At 36.4% G+C, this 27,282-nt stretch overlaps 2 protein-coding genes across 4 annotated transcripts in view; both read left to right on the top strand.

Annotated features, from left to right (window-relative positions):
- LOC118271617 (rho-related GTP-binding protein RhoE) overlaps nt 1-27,282 on the top strand; it is a 134,292-nt gene that overhangs the window by 59,310 nt on the left and 47,700 nt on the right. The window lies entirely within an intron of this gene.
- LOC126910696 (uncharacterized) lies at nt 15,880-16,776 on the top strand. Its single transcript, XM_050693797.1, has one exon. The coding sequence runs from the start codon at nt 15,880-15,882 to the stop codon at nt 16,774-16,776; it is 897 nt and encodes a 298-aa protein (XP_050549754.1).

The raw sequence follows: 27,282 nt of genomic DNA, 5'->3' as shown, positions 1-27,282 counted from the left end.
GAAATACGCCTTCGATAAACGCAAATTAACTTTTTTTACTTTAATTCAATTACAAATTTAATTTTATCGGAACACAGTTTTCCGTTTATACTCGGGTTCGGATATTGGTAATTAATTTATTTATTCCGATATCTGTAAGTACGGAACGGAGATTGCAGATATTTCGGAATATTTGCATTTACATTTACGAGTTGATTTTAATCACCATCTGAAGTTTATGCGAGGATTTTTATTCGCAGCATCAATTAATAGCTAGCTTCTGCCATCGAAAACGGCCGCGTTTGAAAAATAAATTAGGAAAGACCGAATAGGTACACATCTAGACTAATAAATAAAATTGAAGTTTGTGTTTGTTTGTATTTTTGAATTACCCGGTTTTTACTACATGCATATACCCGGTTTTTACTAATACACATAAGATAAATTAACCACAATATACTTTTTTTGGAGAAACGCGTGTATAAGTAATTATAACTAATGGTAGTTATCGACAAATAAACATTGGCACAGTTCATTCAGTTATTAAAGTTTTAAATTAATGATACATAAAAGCATCGATTATAAACATCAAAACCCATTATCTCCAAACATTTTTGCATAAACTACAAGCAGGCACTCAACTCTAAAGCAAAATTAATCAAACTCCGCATAATTACAGTAACAACTTAAAACAAACGACCGCAGAAATAGCAAGAACAATAAAATCTACTTAAACAAACAAAACAAGTTTGTCTAACCAAACAATTTCTCTATCTTCAATTAAATCTAAAATTAAATAACAAAACGCATCTCTACCAGACTGTACACGGCTGCATGTCTAGCTATACGAAACCAGTATATCATGAACTCGCTTTGTATGATCTTCCCACACATTCAACGGTCACTTTATAATGGTTTGTGTAGTTTGATGTGCTGTTCAGATTACATTCACTACTTACTTCGGCAGTGCTATTCTGAAACTTATTTTGTAAAATATAAGTTTAGTTTTTCAAAAATAAGTGAGTTCGATACTAGCGCCACCAAGCGGTGACGGGAGTGAGAAGAACTACGCCATTTTTTACTGAATTAGAAAGCGTTGAAAGTAGAGGTTTAGTTCTTAATAAGAAAACGTTGAAGGAAGAGGTTTAGTTTGATTATGAGGCATGATAATATAATCTAGGATTAGGTTTCTGATAAAAAATGTCTGATTATCTTGCCTGGTGGTAAGCGATGATATGGTCGAGGATGGAGTACTTCTAACTATAAGCAACATTTTCCCTCGAGTCTTGAAGACATTTTCTAGAAACAGACTCTGGCAAGGAATTCCAATCCTTAGCGGTTCGTAATAGGTTACAATTTTGGGTTACCATTTGACATTTTTAATGAGTACTAGCGAAGCCGGTGAACTTCGTTTCACCACAAATGATTTTCCATGTTTTCCTGCTTTTCTCTTGAAATTTTTCCTATTTTTTTTCTATAAACCTGACCTAGCCTGAGATCTTTCCAACGAATGCAAAACTGTGGAAATCGGTTCGTGTGTTCTTCGAATTTACTTAAAATTTCCAGAATAACACCGCTGTACTCAAGTGTACAGACTACACTACTTCTGTACCCGACTGTAATTAAAAGTTGTGTTGCCAGCTCAGTGTAAATGTAGCGTCTTCTCATTTCCGCTGGTAACACCGAGTCTGTACGTAGTTATCACTGGGACTATCGTTCCGGTTATCCGGTGGAAAAATGCGGCCTACTTTTTGTTGGGTAGTAAACGAGCAAGGCTTTTTGTACGTACTTAGATGTAATATATTTTATTTATAAATAACTGTGTGCCTTGTAAATGTGTGTGTAACTAGTTTTCATCATTTACTTATATTAAATTCAATGTAAGAAGTAATAACTATGGTGAGACATACTAAATTAAAGGTAGCTAAATTCTAGCAAAAAGCTAAAAGTCACAGAGGTTGCTGATTCGAAACTAGTTGCGTTTTCATCGTATGTAATAAGGATAAATACGTGTGTAATAAGGATAAAACTAGCAATTTTCAAAATAGAAAATGCAAAAACTAAGTTACGAAATTTTATTGTACAACATCATAGGTACTGGACATTTTAATGTGAGGCAATGTTTGTTAAAAAACAAACATTGGATTATTCTTAAAAATACATAAAATAAATACATAAAATATTCTGCATCAATAGCTTATCTTTTATTCTCCAATATCTAATAAATCGCAAACATGAGCAAAACACATAATTTTCGATGAAAAATTACGTTTTTAAAATCGCTTTTTTTTCTACAAAATTTTGGCATCGCTCCACTGTGCGCCGGCTGGAAGCAACACCCTGTTATTAATAGTTTCGTTGCAGATTTTTCTTGTATTCAGTTTCGATATCCGGGTCGTGCATTTAGTGAATGCAATCGATTCTAAATAATTAGTTGTATCGTTACCAAAAGACCGGGTTTCTTTGTCCTTAGGGGTAACTTTCATCCAAACTTTTAGATCAATTAAAAACTAATATACGCTTTGTTCTGTATTCCTAGTGGCTATAGAATGTGGGTCAAAGTTACCCCTAGGGTTAAAGAAACTCGATCTGCGCTAAGCAAAGTTAAGTCTAACAATACAACATACTCTTTCTTTAAGTTAATGAATAAGACGAAATTGCTCATGAAAATCTTTCACCAGCTTCGTCAGTCATTTTGTGAGTTCCCATCAAGAGGAACTTGTCGACATCCAAGTAATACCGAAAGAATCGAATACTCAGTTGTTTTAAACAGATATCATATAACATTTTGATATGTACTGCCTATACTGCATACATCAAATACATCCTGATGCGTTTAATTTCTAGTCAGCGCCGGCATCAATGATCATTAATTTCATACGCGTTTGGTCCACTGGGTAACTATGTCAGAGCGTGCCAGATTTTGTCCCGCGACGCGCGAGATCGTCACACTGTGCGGCGACCGCGGCTTTGTATCATATGATGTATGGGTACCACAAATCGTTTAGCACAGTTTTTGATGTGAAAAATGATACTGATTTTTATCCTAGTATATTTGTGGAGTTACATTCTTGAATTTTCAGCTGCTTTTTCGATGTAATTTATCAATGGAGTTCATTTGTTGTGAGATAGAGTTTTTGTGGTTTGAATTATGAGTCGTTCGTGCTTCTGAAAAAGTTTAAAAGAACCAGTAATATATGGAAAATATAAACACTCAAAGTTGATGGGCCAGTTCAATCGAAGTGATACCACGGCCTCATAAATAAGCGACGTGAAACAATTCTTGCGTTGTGTTTCGTAGTATAAGTGAGGTAGTCAATCTCTGATTCCCCAACAACCCTTAAGTTCCTAACCCTTAAAAGGTCGGCAACGCACTTGTAACGCCTCTGGTGTGTCAGGTGTCCATAGGCGGCAGCCATTGCTTACCACCCTCATCCGTCTGCACGATTACCGTTTACTTACACCATAAAAAAAGACTAAAGACTGTCTTTAAAAAACTATCTTAACAACTTAGCCAAACAGTTTACACCGAAGTCGTTGGCACCATGTCTAGCGTCCAAGTTTTAACATATTTATAAGATAAGTGATGATGAGCTGCCTCTGAAACTTATGCACCAGGTACGCCATTTCGAAAAGTTAGTAAAATAAGTTAGTGAAGCGATTTGTAACCAGAAACTGTAAAGTTTATTCTCTTTAAGAAGACGTTAAGGCTTGCACCTATTTTGCCAAGTTCTGAAGGCGTAATGTCGGGTTATTAAAGTGACATTTTCGTTACTAGGTTACGTTGCATCTGGTTTAAACTTTGATGCATATTTAAGTAGTTGAAGAGGGTGAAAGAGCGTGAAGTTAGTTTTCGGTTAGCCCCAAAATTTTGTGGTAAAGTCGAAAATGCAATGCTAACTTGATAAACCTGTGTATGTATATTTTTTACAAATTTAGATATATTGAGACAAATTGATTATGGTCATGCCTAGCAAAGCACGATTATAACGCTTGATGAATTAAAAATACCAAAAAAATAAGGAATAAAAACTAAAATAAAGGCAATAGGCGTCGTTAGGTGTAAGGTTAGGCGTCGAAGTACTCGTCCGCATCGCTGTCATTGGGGAACGTTCCCAGAAGACTGGCCGCATTGCCAGGTTGTACGGCAATGCTTATCAGTTGACAGAAGAAATAGCCAGCCTTCTGGTCACGCGTAGAGTCAAATAGCTTATGTGCAATTTCTTTATATAGAGAATACTATACTTTCAAGTGATTATAACGCTTAAAGATTTCGTTTCATTACAGAAAACTTTAATCAATTAACACTTGATTTCTGTCATCTGATCTAAAAAAAATACGTAATCTTCTTTAATCGTAACACCAACGAACGAGTTAGAAAATAATTCCATCTTAAAACAATCTTAGTCCAAAGTGCTGAACTTTCCTTGACGTGTCCGAAACATGGACGAAACATCATTAATTTTGGTGTATTTTGTCCAGCAGACAGACTGAGCGCGCCCACAGTGCGACAATGAAGAGGGATCGGCTCATCCTTTGATGAAGAGAAATTATTTATTGTTTGTTTGTTTTTTGAACTGAAAATAGGTCTTTTAGGTTTGGTTTATTTCGACAAAACGTTTTAAATTTTAATATTTTTTTGTGTTCTTACTTTTACTAAATGATCCGTTTAGTTGTATTGTGTTTACGAATAATGAAATTGCGGTTTTGACGTTTTGAAGAACTATAACTTAAATATTTTACTTGACTCTCTTATTTAAACTATTTAAAGTCAACTAGCAATAAGTTACCACAACTCATCTTTAGGTCAGATTGTCTAGTCACGTGCCTGCACTACACTGCACAGAGAGGCTCAAGAATGATATAGGTATGCGTTGCACCATGAAGGCTCCGGGGTTAGACTACTAAGAGGACCCGGTGCCTCCTTTAGGTACAGATAGTGGCCTCCGAAAAGGTTCTAGTGAGGTAAAAAAACCCATACTCCCTAGTCTTTTCCCGAAAAGCTAGGCGCCTTTTACATATTTCCCCCGTCAACAAAAATGAAAAGGTCAGCTTCACTAAAAATATAAAACCTAAAAACTCGATATTCTAAAAAAGTAATTCTTTCACAGCACTCCACGTATAACTCGTTTATAAACTTATGCATACCGAATACCAACACAACACGACGTAGCGAACGAATATTGAATTTTGGAAAAAGTGTGAAAAAAATGAATTTCCTAAATTGCTCGGCCATTCAGTAAACCACGTGGCTCGCACCACACTTCTATTTTCACGCTTCAAACGAATTTTCGTACTCGTACTATAACATCTCATAGCCTATTCAAACGAAAACGAAACGAGTTTTCACGTATTTTTTATCGAAACATCAAACTGCCTCGTTGCCTCCCTTTGTTGTGGCTGTCGGACAAGGCGTCTCGGGTTCGATTCCCGTGTCGGGCAAGGTATTACTAGGCTATTAATTATTTCTCAGTAGTAGCACGGAGTCTAGAACTGTGGCCAGTATATGGCAATAGGCCCACCCCCCTTATACATGGTACTTATAAGACAAATGTTGAAAAGTGGGTGTATATTGTACAATGGCATTACGTGCCGTAATGTGTACCTCTGCCTACCCCTTCGAGGATAAAAAGGCGTGACGTTGCGTATAATAATAATGACCAAAATTGTTTTAACTAAGCAAGAAAATCTTACAAAATGAATACATAATAGTCCATATTCATTCATAGCTTTTATATTATAATGGAACATAAAATTTTATACAATTTCTACATCAAAGTTGTGCAGTAAATTCTGGTTTATGGAACAGAACTTCTTTTTTAAAAATACAATGTTGTATAAGAAATAAGGGCCATAACGTAATGCCCTTGTACAGTCGAGGACGCCAGTGTTTTGCAGAAAAGGTTGTTTTTTTATTTATATTCTATGAGTTTCGTATAAAATTTCATTTACTTATGTAATACGATTTCTCAAAACCGTATTTATATGATTCACGTGAAGACGATTCCGAGACCTACGCTGCCTTGGAAAAAATTGTCTTTTTTCTTATATGATATTCTTAAAACTGGTATTAAGTGGAAAATATTTACAAACGTTAAGACAGTGATCATATTTTATTTCTATTTGTTCCTAGCTCTGGACCTGCGGACTACCTAGCGGGTTAACGTGCCTCGTAGGAACGTGGTAGTTTATAGTCCGTAAGAGTCTGATACTCCCTCTCGCCTCGTCCAAAGCGGGAGAAGTCATATGCGTAACTGTGTTTATTTTTCTTTTTGAAATTATTGTGTCTAGATATAATTAAAAGGCTAGAAAGATATACAAATTATTATTGTTCCTTTCACCAGATTAAAGCCATAGGCTAGTCATGAATATAAAACAAAATTAATATAATACCCAATAATAAGTTTTACAAACTGGATGGAAAATTGTTGTTTTTAGATCAGGTTTATCTTATCGCCAATTAAACTTTTGTTACCGATACCGATAACCCGTTTGTTTATAATTACTGCCTCGGTAGGCTTATTAACTAGAACAAATTAACTTCAAAAGTAATTTACCATTACTTTTTTTAAAGAATCGGCTTTAACACCTCATTTGCGAAGCTCCATTTTTTAAGTAAGGCTTGCTTTGTCCTGAAACCTTCTAAACCTTAAAACCGCATCGAAATCGGTTTAACCAGATTCGAGACAATCTTGAAGAAACATATACATATACAAACAGGTCAAACTGAGAACCTCCTTTTTTTGAAGTCGGTTAAAAATTATAGTGTAACCTGTGTTGTTTTATATTGTTTTTAATGTAAATAAAAAGTCATATTTTCCCAGGCAGCTAACTTTGTATTCCCATAGCTTAGTCTAGAAAACTAATTTTATACACTTGCGTGATTTAGTCACTAGATCAATCGCATAAAACTGTGAAAATGATGAGACTAAACTCTGATCTCATAATTCTTATGACTGGTAAAAAAGGTTACATTAAAGACGCTATACATTATGCACCTCTGCTCCCTTTTTGTGATGAAACCGCGAGTCAATATGCTATATTTTTCTACTATAATAATAAATATTTCTAGAAAACAACCCATATTGCACAAAAAGTCATCTAAAGGAATGTTCTGACACGGACTTAGAGAAACGCAAAGCGACAGTACCGCCAACAGCACAGCGCCACAACTGCGCACCGCTGCACATGGACTAGAAACCTCATAATTATACACGCCTTGTACACTAGCTGCTAATTCCCGGTCTAGTCTAGATCTTTTAGAGCATGGAATGCTGTGAGCTAGTCTAAAATGGTCGGAGATTTTAATATGGAATTATTTAAGGCGTCCGACAATCCTTTTCGTCGATTTTTTTATGGTATAAGCCGGTAAATGAACTGACGGATCACCTGATGGTAAGCAATCGGACACCCAATACACCAGAGGTGTTACAAGTGAGTTGCCGGCCTTTTGGTACTTAGGAATTTAAGGGTTTTGGGGAATAAGGAATTGGGAACATAGCGAAGAAGAAGAAGATTCAACATGTCGACTGTTTCTCAAAAGGCCTAACCAGCGTTCTACTTCTGTTATGCATCCAATTTTCTCCACTTACTGTATGAGTCTCAATAGGGATTGAATCAATTGCCATACAATAGATTTATTACAGCTCCAGACTCTGTGCCCACTCAATTCAGACATAATGCTACTTCAACAACATTTTAAAGTAATACTTCGACCATCTTTATTCTTAGATACGGGCAAACACACGCTCTATATCAGATTTTGGGCCTCCTTTGAGGAGTTTTCCATGATCTCCACACATGGTAATTTGAAAGATTTTAATTTATCAGAGAGCGGTACTACTCTGTCTTTCAAATGTGGTCCCATAATCACCAGGGCCGACGATATCTACGGGAAAAGTAAAGGTGATCGCCCATGTAAACCGCACGGTCCCGACGCGGCGTTTTTTGCTTTAAAAACAATACTAAAAAGCCGTATGCGCGCTCTCAACATACTGGCCACTTGCTTGCCACAGGCTTACAGCATTTTCATATTGGCGTTATGAAACATATCATACGCCATAAGATTTAAAGTTCAAATTGATGTGACAAGATTATTTCTGGGTTGGAGCGGTCTCGTTAAAGAGTCACATGTCCTCAATGCCTGGTGTCGTTAAAATATGTTACGTCCTAAAGCTGGTGACAAAATCTATTCCATTCTACCGCCAATTCTTGATTACACCTAAAACTTTAAACTTGTAACAGTTCCGTACCAACCAGTACAAGGTAGGGTGTAGATTTCATTAGGCGTCGCGATCGGGCCGGTCCCGGGGGGGATTGTCAATAAAATGTAATTGGATCACCAAGGCAGCTGTGACGATCAATTAACAAGAGATACAGCCTGACTAGCCCTGAACTGCTGAGATTTTTCAGCTCTTTGTCAAGGTACTGAAGGGTATAAGCCTCGTTTTATAGAGGTAAATGGTTGATGAGTGTTCTTGGCGTTTAAAATACGTTGAATTTGTCTGTTTTCCGTTGGATATTAATAATAGTATACAGGTAGGGCTTTTATTTTGTTGTGCTATCTATGAATTTTTATTTACAATTGTTGAAGAAACAGAAATGTTTTTAGTATGAGAGAGGAGATGGGAACAATTCGAAACTAAGCATTTAATGAAAATTAGATCCTCCAAAACGTTCACCACAGATGGGGCCCAGTAGAGCTGATGCCTGATCCGGAGCTGCAGTCTCCTAGCGAGTTAACCGTGGCTTCGGACCAAAAAGCAGGAGTAGGAACGGGGTAGTTTTTAGTCAGTAAGAGTCTGACACTCCCACTTGTCCTCTTGGCGTCCCACATTTAAGATGCTTGAGACGCACTATTACTAGAGTCTGCTTTTTTGACATAAATCTTTACTTTTTGGCGGTTCAATCTAACAGCAAGACATTATAAGTTTTATCCACTAAAACACGAGTTTCATTTGAAAGTTCGCTACATGATTTAATTGGCATTACGTCCCAAAATATGTTACACAAAATAAAGAACAATTCGACCTATCGCAAGGCACAGAAGCGTGATAATTGAGTATATAAGTCCCGCTCGAAAAAATAAAACGCTCGAGTAATTTTAATTCCATCGTCTATTTACCAAACGCGCCATAAATTCCGATGACATTATTTGTCACTTTGACACCTGCCACAGATTATTAATAGCGGCCATGACAGTCTTTGCTCAGCCTAGGTCGAAGAAAAAGATTTTAGCTTCATATTTTTCTTGCTTCGGTGAATATTTGGCCACGTTGAATAATTCAAAATCTATAAAACAGCAATAAATAATATTGAACCTATTTTCCTCAAGTAATTAATATGGGAAAATATGTTGCCATATTTTGACACTAATTTGAATTCCATACAGAATGTTATTTCAATGTTTGGGAGAAAAAGCATTTAATTAAGATCTATAAATAAGTAAGTAATAAAAATTTCATGTAATTTTACGTCATTATAAAAGTATCGCTTTTTGTGTAATGAGTTGCCGTGCCCTAACGGATTTCATGTTAAAACAAATGTGCTTATTTAATATCTATGTACCTAAACCTATACATGATTGCAATAAATGATTTGAGTTTGAGTATTGTAAGATAATACATATACTAATTTAACTCAAAATACGGCCAACTTATGTGAGAATCGGTCTACTAGTTCCAAGTTACATTGGAACTCTTATCCTACTTTTTAATTACCGCCCAAATATATAACATATCTACTCACAAAACAAAAATATAGTAAACTAAGTCTTATTCCCAGTCAAGAAAGTCTGTTATCTGAAAAATTATGTTCTCGTTCGTGTTTTACAAAGATATTCAAAAAGTTTCAACTCCTAGTAGCCCTTTGCTTCCTCGAAATAATTTCTGTAATTTGCATCATCGGGAGTTGGTTGTTTCCCTAAACTGTAAGGGCGAATCCTTGGAAATATTCAAATTGAGTTTTTTTTTCTTTTAATTTTATGCTACTCTTTATACTTTTTTAGACTAATGAAGTTTTTGAATGAAGATCGTTTCTCTTCAAGTCTATCTAGTACGCTATAACGAAATAGTTAAATATGAATTGTATCGTCTCGCCTTTTATCCTCGAAGGAGTAGACAGAGGTGCACATTATGCCTCGTATTGCCTCTAAGATACAATCTACACAGAATTTTCACCATTTGCTGGACTCATTTTTGTTGTGTGAGTGAGGTTATTGGATGCCCAATTAACTTTCTTCCCAGTGCCCAATTCCCAAACAATCCTTAAATGTCTATCCCCAAAAGGCCGACAACGCACCTGTAACTTCTCTGGTGTTTCGGTTATCCATGGGCAGCCGCGATTGCTTACCATCAGGTGACCCGTCTGCTCGTTCAATCATGTCAAATCTCATACTTCAATATCATACTACAACTACTAAGAAAGAAATCATACAGAAAAATACAAATTTTCATTCAAAATTAACCATCACTTCAAAATTAAGCATCTAATAACCGAGCCACTATACCAGTTAAATATTGTACTAGTAAGAATAACTTTAACTACACACATACTGTCCCACTACTAACACAAACAAACAAACAGACAACTCCTGTCACAACAACTAGTTAGCTTGGACACACATGAAGATATGCAAAACCAGTGTAAACTGACCTCTGAATGTGTGGAAAGCGCGTACAAAACGAGACCAAGATAAACTGGTTTTGATAGCTTGATATGCTTCTCTGTGTACATATGTAGATTACTGAACTTTTAGTTTGGACGTGTCGTTACAATGTTTTACTTTTTTAAAACAAACTAGCTTCTGCCAACGGCTTCGCCCGCGTTCTCGTGGGATAAAGAAGTCTATGTATTATTCCAGACTATATGCTAACCCTGTTCCATATTTCATCCCGATCTCTTCAGCCTTTTTAATGTGAAAGCTTAACAAACAAACATACTCTGATGACTGCATGGTTAGCGCAGTTGCTGGGCAATTGGCTGCCGTGCAACGTGTAGCGGGTTTGATTCCGAAAAGAGAGTGAAAAGAGGGTCTACATTGTACAGTGGCATCACGTGCCCTAATGTACACTTTTGCCTACCCCTTCAGGTATAGAAGGCGTGACGTTTTCTTTCCTATTTCTTTCTCCTTTACTTTTTACAAGTTGACTTGGCACTGAGCAGCCTAAAACTACTATTTAAACCTAAACACAACTTTGTATTGGTTGAGCAAAGTTATCGAACCCGCACTATTGAGTTGGAGCATAATTAACTATCAACTGGCAGGGCCAAGTTTCTAACTACTAGTTTGAATACATAATATTGGAGTATATTTTGAAGTAACTCTATCTGGTAGTCTATCAAGCGTTCAAATTGAACCAGTGTCCTATGATAGCAATGGTTTCCATAGAATACTGGTGTGTTCGTAATTCATAGAATTGAGAACTAATAATCCGGAGCTGCGGACTGCCTAGCGGATTACCGGGACTCCGGCTCGAAAAGCAGGAGTAGGAACGGGGTGGTGTTTAGTCTGTAAGAGTCTGAAACTCCGTCAAACCTCGCCCAAGGCGCGAGATGCCATCGGAAGATTCAGCTCCATTAAAAAATAAGTGTACTAATAATCCATAGGGCTCTATAATCCTGGTTTTTTGTCTATTAATTCAAATTGAATATCTATTTAGAAGTCAATTAAAATGTGTAGGTGAAGATGATTAATATACAGTATCGATGAAAATTTCTACTTCTGACTGACAAATTCTACTTAAAAATATACTTCTACCTAGAACCCTGCTTTGAACACATAACAATATCTGTATAACATTCCCTGTGAGAAAGCTAGTTATAAAACTAACACTGATTCAGTGTAGTCTATAGCTTAGGTATTATAGACCTTAGTATTCATCGAGCGTAGTCCCGAAATAATTTGATTGGATTTGCGAGCGATATTGAACAAGCCACTTGAAATTTACACCTCATCTCATATCGGCAATATCATTTGAGCCATACCAGCCAACCATGGTTCTGTAATGAATGTTTTAAAATAAAAGGATAGGTATGCTCTTGTACAATACATGCTTACCATTATTAGACTAAAACGTCTAAAAACCCATGAGATTTTTTCCGAACCAATATAGTACTAAACTGTACTCTTACTGTATTTTCTTATATTGTAAGAAAAAAGTATTTCTACTTCTTTTTAAATGGTTGGCAATGTATCTGTAACTCTTCTAGGGTGAGCTTCGGGTTACCCGAGCTTCGACTCGAAAAGCAGGAGTAGGAACGGGGTGGTTTTTAATCAGTAAGAATCTGACACTCCCTGTCGCCTCATCCAAGGCGGGAGAAGAAATTAAATGATTTTATTACTCCTTCACTAAAGGACTCCTCTAGTCTTCCGGGCATCCATGGTCGACGCTGATTGCAAAATATCATGTGATCAACAGACATGCTCGATTGCCGTCTGTTCTATAAAAAAGAACTGGATTACGACCACGACAGACCCTTGCGACCACATGCCTACTTAGTTGAGATTCTATAGTATTCCTAACTATAATGTACACTTGACAACTACCTATAAGCTGGAGATGGGTCCCGTCATACGAAAGCTGACGACCCTTCTCGTCTGATTACATAATTCTCTCGTGAAATGGGTCGGGAACGCCAAATAATTAATAACTACTAAACATTTATAGTTGTTATCATAATTCTAGCGTTAATAACATTACGTTGTAACAGTTCATGTTTAATTAAAACTGACATTGAGAATTTGCACTATTATAACCCAACTGTTTTGGAAAAGATAAATAGAGTTAGTGAAGACTTGGTCTTTCACATTTTGTGTTCACAAGAGACGTTAAAAAAGTTGCTAAAACTTATATACAGACGAACTGTACAGTTAAATCGTCAGGTTTGTAAGCTATATGGACCTACGGTTTTATCCAATGAAAGTCTCTTCAAAATCGGTCCATTCATTGCTCTACATTGTTAAGTGATAATGAGAGAAAATAAATTAATATTATTCATTTCAGAGATTAGCGAAAACAAAGAGACGATTTTATTTTGATGTATGTTTATATATGCTTGTAGAAAAACGCGATTATTTCAATATTACAAACAGAAACTCCAATTCCAACTCCAAAAAAAAAAACAATATAAACACGGACACAAAAACGAAATCGTACAGTAATCACAACAAGTTGTAACAACTATAGTACGTATCTCCTAACTAACCCAGGTTGAGTCCGCAACATGTGTGGACTGTCCTAACGACGCAACTAACTGTCGGCAGTGCAGGGAAACTTTCATCTTTATTAGAACGCAAGGAGTTTTTGGGGACAACGTTATTTTTATTTTACAATAGCTTCTGCCAGCGGCTTTACCCGCGGTCCTGTGATAAAAAGTGTCCTATGTGTGATTGAGTAACAAGCATACACACATACACCTAAACTCGCAATCACAAACATTTGCATTTATAATATTAGTTTTTTTTTATGTAATAAGCCGGTAAATGAGCAGACGGATCACCTGATGGTATGCAAACGCTGCCACCCATGGACACTTAAAACATCAGAGTCGTTACAAATGCGTTGCCGGCCTTTTGGGCGTTAGGAATTTACACATACACAACGACAAACAACACAAACGTTGTTTCACGTCTGTTTTCTGTGAGGCCGTGGTATCAATCCGGTCGAGCCGGCCCGTTTGTGCCGAAGCATGGCTCTCCCATACTTTTTTTTCGTTTACGTAAATCTCTGGTCATATCATTCCCACTCTCAACCATTATTATAACATTGTTCAATAAACCCGACAAAGTTATAAAAATAAAAAGTTACAATCCTTTACAATGCTTCCCATACATTTCCCGCACATGTGAGTGTTCCCATATACACGATCCCAGTATTGTGTACAAAGCAGTAAATAGCAACATGTAATATTAATTGTTATTGAAGAATCTTTCACATTGGTTAATGAGGTATGTAATTATCTCCATTCGAAGCTACACTTTGGAACGAGCACCTAGCTTCACCGACAGACTATTCAATTTGACGTTTCAAAGCTTTGCTTTTAGACTTTATTACCAATAAATAGATGTTTTTCACATTTCCTACCATACTTCGTCACGCATGGGCCGGCTTGACTGGAGTCATACTACGGCCTTACAAAAAACCTACGCTTGTTTTGTATTTTGTCGTGTGAGTGAGGTTACTGGAAGCCTAATTTCATCCCTTTTCCCGAACCTCTTCAATCTGCAACAATCCTCAAATTCCTAACCCCCAAAAGGCCGGCAGTCCATTTGTAACACCTCTGGTGTTTCGGGTGTCTATGTGCGGCGCCGATTGCTTACCATCAGGAAAAGTATTTTCAGATTTATTTTCTTGATATGCCTAGAATTGTATGATGTTTGACAATGGATCCACAACAAATTACAATTTTGTAATGTAGAAACAAATCTGGCAAATATTCCTACCTGCAAGAGCACATGCGAAATCTGTATTTAATGATCCCATTGTCCATTTCAAGATATTCATTACTATAACAATTTGTCATACCCATTTAAAAATTTAATTTAAAAACATTGCACAGACGACATTACGGCAGCGGCGTGGCAAAAATTAATCCTCTTTGACAAAGCCGCGCTGCAGTAAAGCATTTATTAATTTACTCTGAAGAGCGGTTTCAAGGAAAATTGGCGGTTCCGTTAAATGGACAGCGAAACCAGACTATATTGAGTGATGTAGCATACTCCATTTTCAATTTAATGGTTTAACTATAATATAAGCCATAGTAAGGCCACACAACTTTGTTACTGATTAAAGTAAAAAATTGTAGCCTACATCGCGAATTCCGGAGCTGCGGACTATCTAGCAGTTTACCGGGGCTCCGGTTCGAAGGGCAGAAGTAAGAACGGAGTGGTTTTTAGTCAGTAAGAGTCTGATACTACCTGTCGCCTAACCCAAGGGGAAGGTATCGATATTTAAACTTATAATTGGAGATCTCACAATTAACAAGACCAACTCTGGAACTGATGTCGTGCTAGGCGCAGAAGGAGATGGCGAGATGAACTTGACGCCTATGAAAAGGATTGGCTACAGAAAGCTCTGCACAGAGACGAGTGGAAGGCCTTTGCCCTGCAGGGGGACGACTATGGCTGAAAATAAAAAATACAATAAATAACTCTGGAACTTTCTAGCCTCGTAACTGTGTATATTCAGACACAAAAATCATGAGATCACTAGATAAAAACCTACAAACGAACACACTTTCGCATTTTACAATATTAAGTAAGGATCTAATATAAAAGGGGTACCAATAACTTCTTTTCCATAAGTAGAACAAAAACCCGAACAACCCCCAATGATATATGATCGTATGACGTGACTTATATGCTCTGATTTCTCGATTTTAGCTCTTAAAGGAAACCTATTGTTTTAGAACATTTAACATTTTCTTGAAACTAAATCTTTCGTTACATTACTGGTAAATGGTTTTGGAAATAAGGTCTATTTTTCTTTGAAGGTTTTTTTTTTGTGATTTATTAGATTTCTATAAATTATTTCTCTTCCTTCCGGACCTCTGAGCAGTTCAGACGCATTTTTAGTAATTTACACCTTATTTTTATTTGTAAAAACATAAATTCATTCACTTAAATTCAGTGCAAATATTAGGAGCGCATATTTACCAGAAGCTTACTTAACTGACTACGTGTGACACGATTCGGCTTCGTTTGTGTGCTGCAACGGATAAAACACAAGCAAGTTGTGAGTGAAGGATCCCCTTATATTTTTTTACCGGAGGTCAACTTATATCAGACGGAAAGCAGTTTTGTTCAATTCTGTCGATTGCCACCAGAATAAGCTGACCCCTGCCGCATTAAGTTGCACTTTGCCTCTTCAATCTACTGGCAGCCTAGTACTTTTTTCGAACATGCCGATCAACCGTTCTCCGCCGCCTCAGTCGACAACGTCTAAGACGTCTGCTGCAACATTGCCTGTCTCAAACGAGCAGGCGCTAGCTACACCACTTAGTTCATCTGAACCTAACTTAAGCAGTGATACTCATTCACCAGAATCCTTGCCAAATATTACTTTTAGAAATACCAACTTAACCCATTTTATGTCTGAGATGCGGAAAATGTTTCACGAATTTAAGCAACAACAGGACGAGAAATATGATAAATTGTTTTCCGTTGTAAATGACATACGTGATTCCTTGGAATTCCTATCTAAACAACATGAGGATCTGAAATTAGAAGTAAAGGTTCTAGAAACGGAACGTGAAGGAAATTTGAAATATATAAATGAACTTGAAAGAAAGCTTGACAGTATGGAGCAAAGCGCACGATCTACTTGTGTTGAGATACGTAATATTCCATGTTGTAAATCTGAAACGAAGTCCTTACTGTTGAATACTATCATAGAAACTGGTAAATTACTGAACCTTACAATTCAGCCGAGAGACGTCAAAGATGTATTTCGGATAAAAGCAAAGGACCCAGCAGTCAAGCCAATTATAGTAGATTTTACCTCAGTGTTGCTTAAGGAAGATTTTCTGCAAAAATTTCGTAACCATATTAAAAATAACTTCAAACTGACAACTGAACACCTTAAAATAAGTGGCCCTGCAAATCGTATCTATATATCAGAAAATTTGTCAGCCAAGAATAAAAGACTCTTCTTCCTAGCTAGGGATGCAGCTAAAACCAACCAGTTTGAATTCTGCTGGGTCTCACATGGGAGGATTTTTGTTCGCGAAAGACCTGGTAGTCCCCACTTACAGGTGAAGAACGAGTCAGACTTAGCAAGGATTACGAAAACAGCGTGACTAGTCATTATGATAGCAAAAGACGTCGCTAATTATCTAGCTCTTATATCATTTTTTCTATATTTCTTGCATGATTACCCTAGATTTTTTATTCATTGTAAAAATTCATTCAAATTATTCTTTGTTGCCACTCAAACTACACACTTCACACTCTACAGCCATTTCACACATCATCCACTTTATCCTACTCATACAATCCACTACCTTCATGTTACAAATACTCAGTCAGTTAAGTTGTTCGCGTATTCTAACACACTTTATAAGCGATATTTCATAAAAGACACTAGAAAGCCGTTTATTGCTTTCGTAAATAATGTAACTTATGTCCCATTTTTCTTTCCCCTGTTGTTTTTTAATATTCTGTGGAATGGATGACTTAACTTCTATAACAAGCGAAGTCGAAAATGTTTCTGTATCTAACTGCTACATGTGCTCACCGGAAATAAGTGGAAGATTTTTTAATAGTGCATTGCATGATTTTAAAGTTTTTCATACTAATATACGTAGTCTAAATTGTAATTTCAATAACCTATTAGTATACTTGAGTAGACTAACACACTTGCCTGATATTCTAGTTTTAAGTGAATGCTGGTTAAGTAAATGTCAAATAATTCCCTCTATAAAAGGCTTCACCTCTTACTCTTCATCATTTAAAAGTCAAAATGATGGTGTGGTTGTCTACATAAGCGACTGTTTAAATGTTATTGTTGACCAACCCATACTTAACGATGCTAACTGTTTAGTACTCAAGCTAAATGATCACTCGGCCTTTGTCGCCGTATATCGGTCCCCGTCTAAAAGAGATTTGACACAGTTTTTAAATGGGCTCGATCTTTTGTTATCAAGCCTGTCACAATACAAAACAGTAGCCGTAATTGGCGATCTTAATATAAATATTATACCCAATTGCACTGATTCCTATGCTGATGAATACCTGACACTTTTGGCTTCTCATGCAATGCTCCCTGCTCATATCTTTCCAACGAGACTTTCAAACTGCCTGGATCATGTGATCCTTCGCTCCCATACCACTGCCACCACTCTTGTGCTTGACTCACTCATTACGGACCATTCACCAATTGTTATTTACTGTAACCTAAATATTAAAACGAATGCTCATAAACAGACTATTAATAAGATAGATTTCCCCGCGGTTGTCGAATGTATTAAAAAAACAAATTTTGCGTCAATTTTAGAATCTCAAGATCCGGACTCAGCTGCGAAATACTTCGTGTCAACTATGTCCTCTGTCATAAAATCTCACTCCCATGTCTCAATCATACCTAGTAAAAAACGTATTATTAAGCCGTGGATTACTCCTGGCCTTCTGAGATGTATACGACACCGTGACAAATTGTATCGTGCGTTTAAAAAAAACCCGGATAACGAATCATATAAGTTGGTTTTCCACCGTTATCGCAACTTTTGTAACAACCTTTTAAAAAAGTTAGACAGGAATATGAACGCGCTGAGTTTCAGAGGGTTAGGAGTGATCCTAAAGATACGTGGCGGCTTATAAAACAAATCGCAAACCTTAATCAGAGCAGCACAACGGCTTCGGAACTATTAAATTGCTGTGAAAATCCCTCTAAATCGGTGGATAGCGCGAATAACTATTTTTCCAACATAGGCAGACTATTAGCGGATAAAATTCAACAAACAGACTTCTACAAGAACCTTGCCTCAAATAAGCATCCCATTTCTTCCCACTCTCCACCTCTGCATTCAATGACGTTGCTGGAAGTTGACAATACTGAGCTAGAAAACATTATTCTGGGTCTCAAAGAGAAAAGTTCTGCTGGTCTTGATGGTATTACTTCTGCTATTGTGAAAGCTACGAGACATACAATTATACCAATCCTTGTCCATATTTTTAACTTATGCCTGTCTACAGGCACCTTTCCTATTGTTTTTAAAACTGCGGTTGTTCATCCTATCTACAAAGCTGGAGACAGAGACAGTGTCTCAAACTATAGACCAATCTCAATACTCTCCACACTTTCAAAAATTTTTGAAAAAGTAATTAATATTAGACTTACTAAATACCTCGACAAATTTCAGATCTTAGCACCAAATCAGTTCGGCTTTAGACGTGGTAAATCTACAGATGATGCTGTCTTGGAACTTACCGACACAATTGTAGACAATTTCGAAAAGAAACATAAAACTATTGGTATATTTTTAGATCTCTCTAAGGCTTTTGACACTGTCTCTGTCCCCATGCTTCTTTCAAAGCTAAATAACATAGGCATTCGCGGTACTGCATATGATTTGTTTTGTAGCTACCTGACGGGCCGCAAACAGTCCCTTAAGATAGGAAACTTCATAAGTGGCGAAGAATCTCTTACTTTTGGAGTACCACAGGGCAGTGTACTGGGCCCAACCCTATTCCTCATATATGTGAATGAGCTGTGTCAGTTAAACATACCGAACTGCAAAATTATTACTTATGCAGATGACACAGCTCTAATAATTCACGGTGTTGATTGGAGTGGGGTTCAAACAAACTCGGAACTGGCCCTAAATTCTGTAACGAAATGGTTAACCAAAAATCTCTTAACCCTAAATACTAGTAAAACGAAATTCATTGTATTTTCTCCAAATAGCTCTAGTCAGCCAGCAACTCCTTTTGTGATCCGCGCCCACACTTGTTCTACCTCTACGTCAAACACAAGCTGTGACTGTCCTAAACTTGATAGTACTCAGACTGTTAAATACTTGGGTATTTTAGTGGATAGTCATCTTAAATGGAAACAGCAAATTGATGCCACAGTTACACGACTGAGGAAGCTTATTTATATTTTTAAGAAACTTAGATCCGTAGTTGATTTTGACAGCTTAATTAAAATATACTTCTCGCTGGCTCAGTCGGTGTTAGGTTATTGCCTTGTTGTATGGGGAGGAACTCATAAAACGACCATGCTACGAGTTGAACGCGGACAGCGTGCTATACTTAAGGTTCTGGCGAAGAAACCGATACGATACCCAACAAAGGCTCTGTATTCTCTATGTCAGGTTCTCACTGTAAGACAATTATTTGTACTTCAAGCCATACTTCGTAAACATTGCCAGCTTGCCTATGATCCTAGTATCTTCAGTACAAAACGCCGGTCTGATAGGGTATGTGGCATAGCAGTTCGCAGAACTGAAGCGGCACGCCGACACTTTAAACACATTAGCTGCAAAATATATAATAGAATAAATAAGGAAATAAATATCTATTCATTAACTAGAAATAAACTCAAAATCAAATTAAATATGTGGCTAAAACAATTAAATTATAACGAAACAGAAGAACTAGTGGAATAACTCACACACATCCTTACACATACACTAACATACACATAATACACACACACACACACATTCAGATGAATGTGTTACATACACAAATTATACAAGTACACATACACACAACCACTCATCTAATCACACAAAGACTTAATATACTTACATTAGATTCTTTTTAAATTGTTAATTAGACTAAAAAAATTCCGCATCTTTGGTTTTTTGTTACTGGTACAATTTATTTTCTTACCTGGAAAGGGGCGCTGATAACTGCGACACAGTTTAATACTATTGCTGTTATCATCGTTTCAACTTGTTTGTTTTTGTATGTTTTTCTTGTTTCAAATAAAGAATTTTTAATTTTTTTTTATTATTATTATAGTGATAGGATAATATATGTGATCCTGTTGTTAAGGGGGTTGTAGAATGTGGTTCAAAAATTTAAATCTGTCTTATCTAACCTTGGCTTGAAGAAGGCAGTTCTTCGGTAGTTTTGAGTAAGCTAAAATAGGTTTTATTTACCTTATTCTTTACATATTCTGTCTCTTTTCTCCCTCGACATTACAGATTGAGTATAAATTTTTTCTTTAGGAGATCCTGATCGATTCAAATATTAATTGATCCTTTGACTTTAGAAAATGGAAAAACGCGTGATTGTTGATCTCACGAAGACTACCAACTTAACTACCTACATGTACCTAGGTATCTACGCCCCCTAGGGAAATACCAGCATCCAAAATACTAGCTAAGTTAGAATACCTAAGAAAAACGTAGATTTTATTCGAAAAGCTTTGTATTCGTAAATCTACAATTACACAGGGCACGTGCAAATCCAATTCTGTGAATTTCGAATTAGGGATTCTTCGAAATCATTGGAAAACTGAGATCAAATATGGGAACGAAATTGGAATCGAATAAACGACACGCATAAGGCTGGTGTACACAGCAAGTTTGTAGGTATATTCATAAGGCTGGTATACACAGCTGGTAGGTATATTCGTTTGAAACATCTGTTAGGATCCCAGTATGTCCCAGCCTACATGTAAAGCTACTCCTCAAGTGGAAAATCTTTTAAAGGATATTTGATACTTGTTTTTAATCGACTAGTAGACTAATCGGATTACCTGATGGTAAGCAATCGTTACAAGTGCTTTGCCGGCATTTTGGGCTGCAGGCTTCCTAGCGGGCTAAAAGCAGGGGTAGGAACGGGGTGGTTTGTAGTTAGTAAGAATCTGACACTCCTTCTCGCCGCGCTCAAGGCGGGAGAAGTAATTGGATGATTTTCCCCTTAAAAAAAGGCTTCTTACAATTACTTCACATACATATATGTACAATATACTATAAACTCTCTCATTATTTTGAAAAAGCATTCAACACAAATACATTCACATATTTCAACGTACTTTTACCTTATTATTATGCAAAGACTTGGCTGAAGATATATAAAAGCGATGTAATTGAAGGGCAAATCTCAGCAGGCGTTTTGGAGACATAAATAACTCAAGTTACATTCAGAGTTTGAGAGTTACATGTGAATGGAAGAGGTTTGGAAATGGTCCCGTACTTAAATCACATCATCAGCCTATAAGTGGCCACTGCAGACCAAAGGCTTCTTCTCACACGGAGAAGGTTTGAGCATTAATCACCATGTTTGCTCAATGCGGGTTGGCGATTTCAAACTTATCATTAGAAATTATAAGCCCAGGTTTCCTCACTATGTTTTCCTTCACCGTTTATCAGTGGTGTCTAAATAATCTTAGGAAGCACGTATTACTCGGAAAATGTTACATTGGTACTGGCCATTGGTAGGTTTCGAACCCGCACTCTCATGCATGAGAAGCGGACGTCTTAATTCTCCGCGCCATACTCTGACTTATATTGTCAACGCTTTTACATAAACCGATGAATATTAATAAATTTTAAACATATTTTATAAGCTGTTTTGTTCATGTTCAGCCACTAATGTATCTCAGTACCATATTTAGCATAAACACTTAAAATAGACAATAATGTCCTCTTCTATTGTAAATAACCAAAATGGCGCCTATATATTTTAAATACAGGTCATTAGGAAGCCTTCATTTGCCCTGAATAGTGCCATTGTTAGGCCAAAGATCGCGTTAATTTTTTTATTTTCCCGTCATTAAGACTTACATTAGCGTAAGAAATGTTGCTATTACGCCAAATGGACAGTGGGTAGCTCGTTAAATGTTCCTGGAAATAATTATCTTTATTATTTTCATAATTTTCTCGTGACTCTGTCAAGGTTTTCTGTGGTGTTGATTAAAATGTTTATAACTCCAGACTTTTCGTGCCCACTGTGTGAAAAAACTAATGATAATTACCTCGAGACTAATTACGTTTTTATAGCTGATAGGTATTGATTTAGGTATAATTGGATTGAATCAAGCTTTATCATATGGCATGTGAAGTGCGATGTGAGAGGTCTCGGGTTCAATTCCCGGGTCGGGAAAATTGTTACTGGACTTTTTTTCGGTTTTTCGAAAATGTATCTGTAGTAGCATAGAGTCTCACTTCCTATTACAGGGGACTTATAAGATAAATGGTGAAAAGTGTGTGTACGTTGTAAGGTGGCATTATGTGCCGTAATGCGCAAGTTTGCCTACCCTTTTGATGGGGGTCATGTGATAATTTGGTACCCAATTCCAAAAACAATTTTTAAATGTGACAAGGAAAATTCCTTCACGTAGAAAAAATCTGATTTAGACTCTTAAGAACAATATGTCTTTGATAAGGCAATAAAATTACAGGTAGACAGATGGCCATATAATACTCAGATAGTTTTATATACTTGACAAGCTATATAGGACACAATTTATTACAGATTCTAAGAATATGAGAGAAAAGAGAGATTTTCTTTTTGTTTTATTAAGTCCATCAATCAAGTTTCTAACAAAATGTTCTTTTTTTTTGTTCCAGGTAATAACAACCAACATATTCCCCGTTTGGACAAAAACATCTGTTAGAGAAAAGAATTGTAGAAAAATACGAACGTTAATTCTATTCGTAGTGCCATTTATTATGTCTGGGAATAGCTGGCGTTTTGCCCACTGTGCGTTGTAATAAAAAAACGCGTTAAATTGAGTTATTATGTGCTGTTGCCATTAATATCATGTAAATTGAAGTATTTATTCAGGCTATTAAATAATAAAGTATATGATTTTACAACTGAATTTTGCAAATTCTGAATATGTTCACTATAATTTTAGTAACTTTAATGAGGCGTTAGTGTAATAAATAAGAGCAGTATTTAATAATAATTGAGACTGCACGTTAGGCGCGGTGGCTGGGCGATTAGCTGCCGTGCTACGTGTCGCGGGTTCGATCTGCACGGAACAACTTTTTGTTTTATCCACAGATTGTTGTTCAGAGTCTGAGTGTCATATGATGTGAAATTGTTTGTTTGTAAACGCACCCACGACACAGGAGAAAATCCTTACGTAGGGCAATGTTTTATACATATAAAAAACTAAATACATTTTTATTATAAAAAAACTTTATCTATAATAATAAATAGACAAACACAAAAAATGCAAATGTTTTCAGCAGATATCATAATAAACTTGTTTCAACTGAAAGCATACATTATTCATTGTATCAGTAATGGAGCTGAAACTGTAAAACTTTTACTGAAAACAAAAGCATCAATAACCAATTTTCTAAGTAGGTGCTTACATTTTTATTATTTGTAAAATTTTTAGTATTATTTTGCATGATTCAGTAGTCTGTATAATTCTAAACAATAACTATTGAGAACTAAAAAATCCGACGCCAACCATTTTTTAAGTCGATTAATTATACCCATACTTGTTCCTATGTATAATAAATACTTTTCTGAAAACCGCATCCAAATAGGGTCAGCTAATCGTGAGATAAGCACAAATAAACATAGATCATATACACAGATCAAATTCAGAACCGTTTTTGAAGTTGGTTACAAATTGTATTGTAATTTATTAATTGTAAGAAAACACCATTGTTAAAAAACAATATTACATTTTGAGAATTAATTTGCAAGGACAAACTCTAAAGGAATGGGATCCCTTTAAAAAAAAACAGGTAAAAAGCTAACACTAGCAAAACTACAAAAAAAAATGTGTAAGTTATATAAATACCTACTTAAATAAGTATATTGTCTTCGACATCTAAGTTACTGTCCCATAACTTAGCAAGCACCCCTTTCTTTGTCTTCACCGTTAAGTTACACTCGAATGGACAGAATGAAAGTAATACATTTGCTTAATCCAGGGAGGGGTAAGTTAGATATATATTTCGTTGACTACACCCTTCCCTTTTTTATGTTCAGTAATAGTGCTCAACACACCTGATGGTGTAGTTGAGTAAAGAGTTATTTTGCTAAGGTTCTGGGAATGCTAAAGAAAATAATATACATAGTTTCATTTCATGAGATTACTCATATAATATTATTCATACAACATACTTCTCATAGATTTAGGCACGTTATTTATACTGGGAAGAATAAATATCTTCGTACTGCTACCGAGAAGTCTGATCCGGAGCTGCGGACTACCTAGCGGGTTTACCGGGCACCGGTTTGAAAAGCAGGAGTAGGAACGCTTGCCTCGCCCAAGGCGGAAGATGTCATTGGATGATATATCCCTCTTCAACTACTAAACTATCGAGAACTGCAGATCAAAAGCAGTATCTACTCGTGAATTTTAATCTATTATGAGATTTAATTTTAAGATACGTATTCAGCAGCTTCTTTATTATTCCTATACATAAAATATAATTAAAACGTAAAACTCCAACAGCAGATTCGAGCCAACAAAAACAGCGCTTTGCAAAAAGCACCAACAAAAATCTCATACCCCCTTAAAAGTTTACGAGTCTCCTAATACATATTTACGTAACCGACTTCCAACATCCAACTACACTTCCCAAAGTGCTTAGCGACAAACAGACAGACAAACAAACAAATAAACTTTTGAATAGAAACAGAAACATGTCTGCTGTAGCAATCTAAATAATTAAATTGTGGAATCTCAACGAGTTTTCTTACTCTGTAATGAAGTAGTTTGCATGTATAGTGTAGTTGAATTGCTGATGCGAAAGAATTGTGTATTTATTCTGAAGTAAATAGCTATTACTTAATTCTATAATTAAGTTTTTTATGGGATAGGAGATAAACTAACTAAGGGGTCATGTAACCGTGAGTGATCAACGGCACTCACGGACACTCGCAGGATCTAGGGACGCAAGGAGTTACAGCAAGCTAACTTGATGGTAAGCAATAGCCACCGACCCTGGACACCCGAAACACCAGAAGCGTAACAAGAGCGTTGCCGGCCTTGTGAGGGTTAGGAAATTAAGGGTTGTTGGGGAATCGAGGATTGGGAAGAGTGGTAATTGGGCCACCGGTAACTTCATTCACACAACGCAAACGCCATATCACGTCGGTTTTCTGTGAGGCCATGTTATCACCCCGGTCGAGCCAGCCTATTAGTGCCGAAGCATGGCTCTCCCCACACTTAGATATTACATCAACAAAAAATATTGAACCTTTCAATGCACTCCCAATCGAAAAATTTGTTTTAACTCAAGCTTCTAGACCATCCGATCCTTATCAACATTAATATAGAATACAAATCATAAATCGTCCTCTTAACCAACCAGCTTTACAATGTAATACATACTATTCATCTCGTAAATCCACATAATCATCTTTCAAGACCTGTTCCTGTTAAGACCTGATCCTGCTAATACTTGTTCCTGTTAATACCTGTCTAGCTTCAAACTGCAGGTAATATTAAGTGTTAAACTCTACATAGTAGGTATTACTCCTAAATAGTTGTTACTCTGTTGTAACGATATAAGGCGGTCTGGCAACACTCCAAAATAGTAATATAACAGGAACAAGCGATTAGAAGGATATTGCTGCGTTTTAGATTATCTTCCTGTGGTAGTGCTCAGAACTACTTTTGTGCTTAGAATTATAGAATAGATCATCTATAAGTATATACCTACCTATACTAAAATCAATTGCTGTTCGTTAGTCTCGCTAAAACTCGAGAACAGCTAAACCGATTTGGCAGATTTTGGTCTTGAATTATTTCTGCAGGTCTAGGAAAGGTTTAAAAGGTGAGAAAAATATGTTGGAGGCAGTACGAAGTTTGCGGGGCCAGCAAGTAGGTATAAAAATTAACTAGTTTTGCGGAAATGGAATCCACTTAGTCAAAAGTTTTTTGGTATGATCTGCCCAAAGTTAGATCTGTTAGAGAATCAACGACTGTTGAAGTCATGATCTGGAGTCAAGACCACGTACCACCACGTTATTCGCAAGGCGTGTGGTAGTGGTAGATTGTAGGAGCTGAAGAAAGCGTCGGTAGCGTTCTATTAGTTCAGTATGAACTGAACTGAAATGACAATTACTGCTGGGTAAATGTAAAAAGCAGTCATTAGTAACTTTTCAAGCGAAGTTACTCTCTCTACTTTATAGGATTAGGAGCATTTAATTGTCTCTGCCTACCCGTACGACAGATATACATATATCTCACTATGTAAAAGTAATAAAATCAGAACATTCATTTCATTTTGAAATCTAGTGAATCAATTGTTCAATAGTTTTTGAAATGAAATATTGGGAATTTTTCATTTTGAAGTCTGCTTTGTTTTTTTTTGGTTGATACCGCTTTTTTAATTAAATGACTTAAGCTATTTTTGAGCAAACACGCTTTAGATGTACATACTATACACTGATGCTGATTTTATACACTGTACAAAAGATACATTGTAGCAAAATAGAACTTTATCTATCAATTTCTCTATCACACCGAAACCTACCACAACACCACCATGCAAAAGAAAAAAAAACAACCCCAAAACTGGGACAGCTCACATGTCATTCATATTCCATCCAAATTCAAAAGTTTCGGTGAAAAATTTTCTGACGCACGATTTTTGTCTTTCGTTTTTGGCATCGGGCCCACAGTGCAGCGTGCAGGCAAAATGATGGAGCCCGCCGCGTATTCACGTAGTTGTTAGAACAAAAGAGATGTAATAACTGTCTTGTGTAGTCTGATAAAATATTATATAGAGCTATATTATACTGGCGTTTCGTGTTTTGAAGATTCTTTATGTATGTCATTATAGACGGTAGTTTGAGCGCACTGTGCGGTATCTTTTATGTTATGTGGTTATAATGTCGAATTAAGGTTCCCTTTTATAAATTGTATG

The sequence above is a fragment of the Spodoptera frugiperda genome, chromosome 5, assembly GCF_023101765.2.
Source record: "Spodoptera frugiperda isolate SF20-4 chromosome 5, AGI-APGP_CSIRO_Sfru_2.0, whole genome shotgun sequence".
Taxonomy (NCBI): Eukaryota; Metazoa; Arthropoda; class Insecta; order Lepidoptera; family Noctuidae; genus Spodoptera; species Spodoptera frugiperda.
The sequence above is the reverse complement of the archived record's forward strand: the minus strand, read 5'-3'. Positions and strand labels throughout refer to the sequence as shown.

Coding starts and splice junctions, on each gene's coding strand:
- LOC126910696 (XM_050693797.1), top strand. CDS start 15,880: ATGCCGATCAACCGTTCTCCGCCGCCTCAGTCGACAACGTCTAAGACG.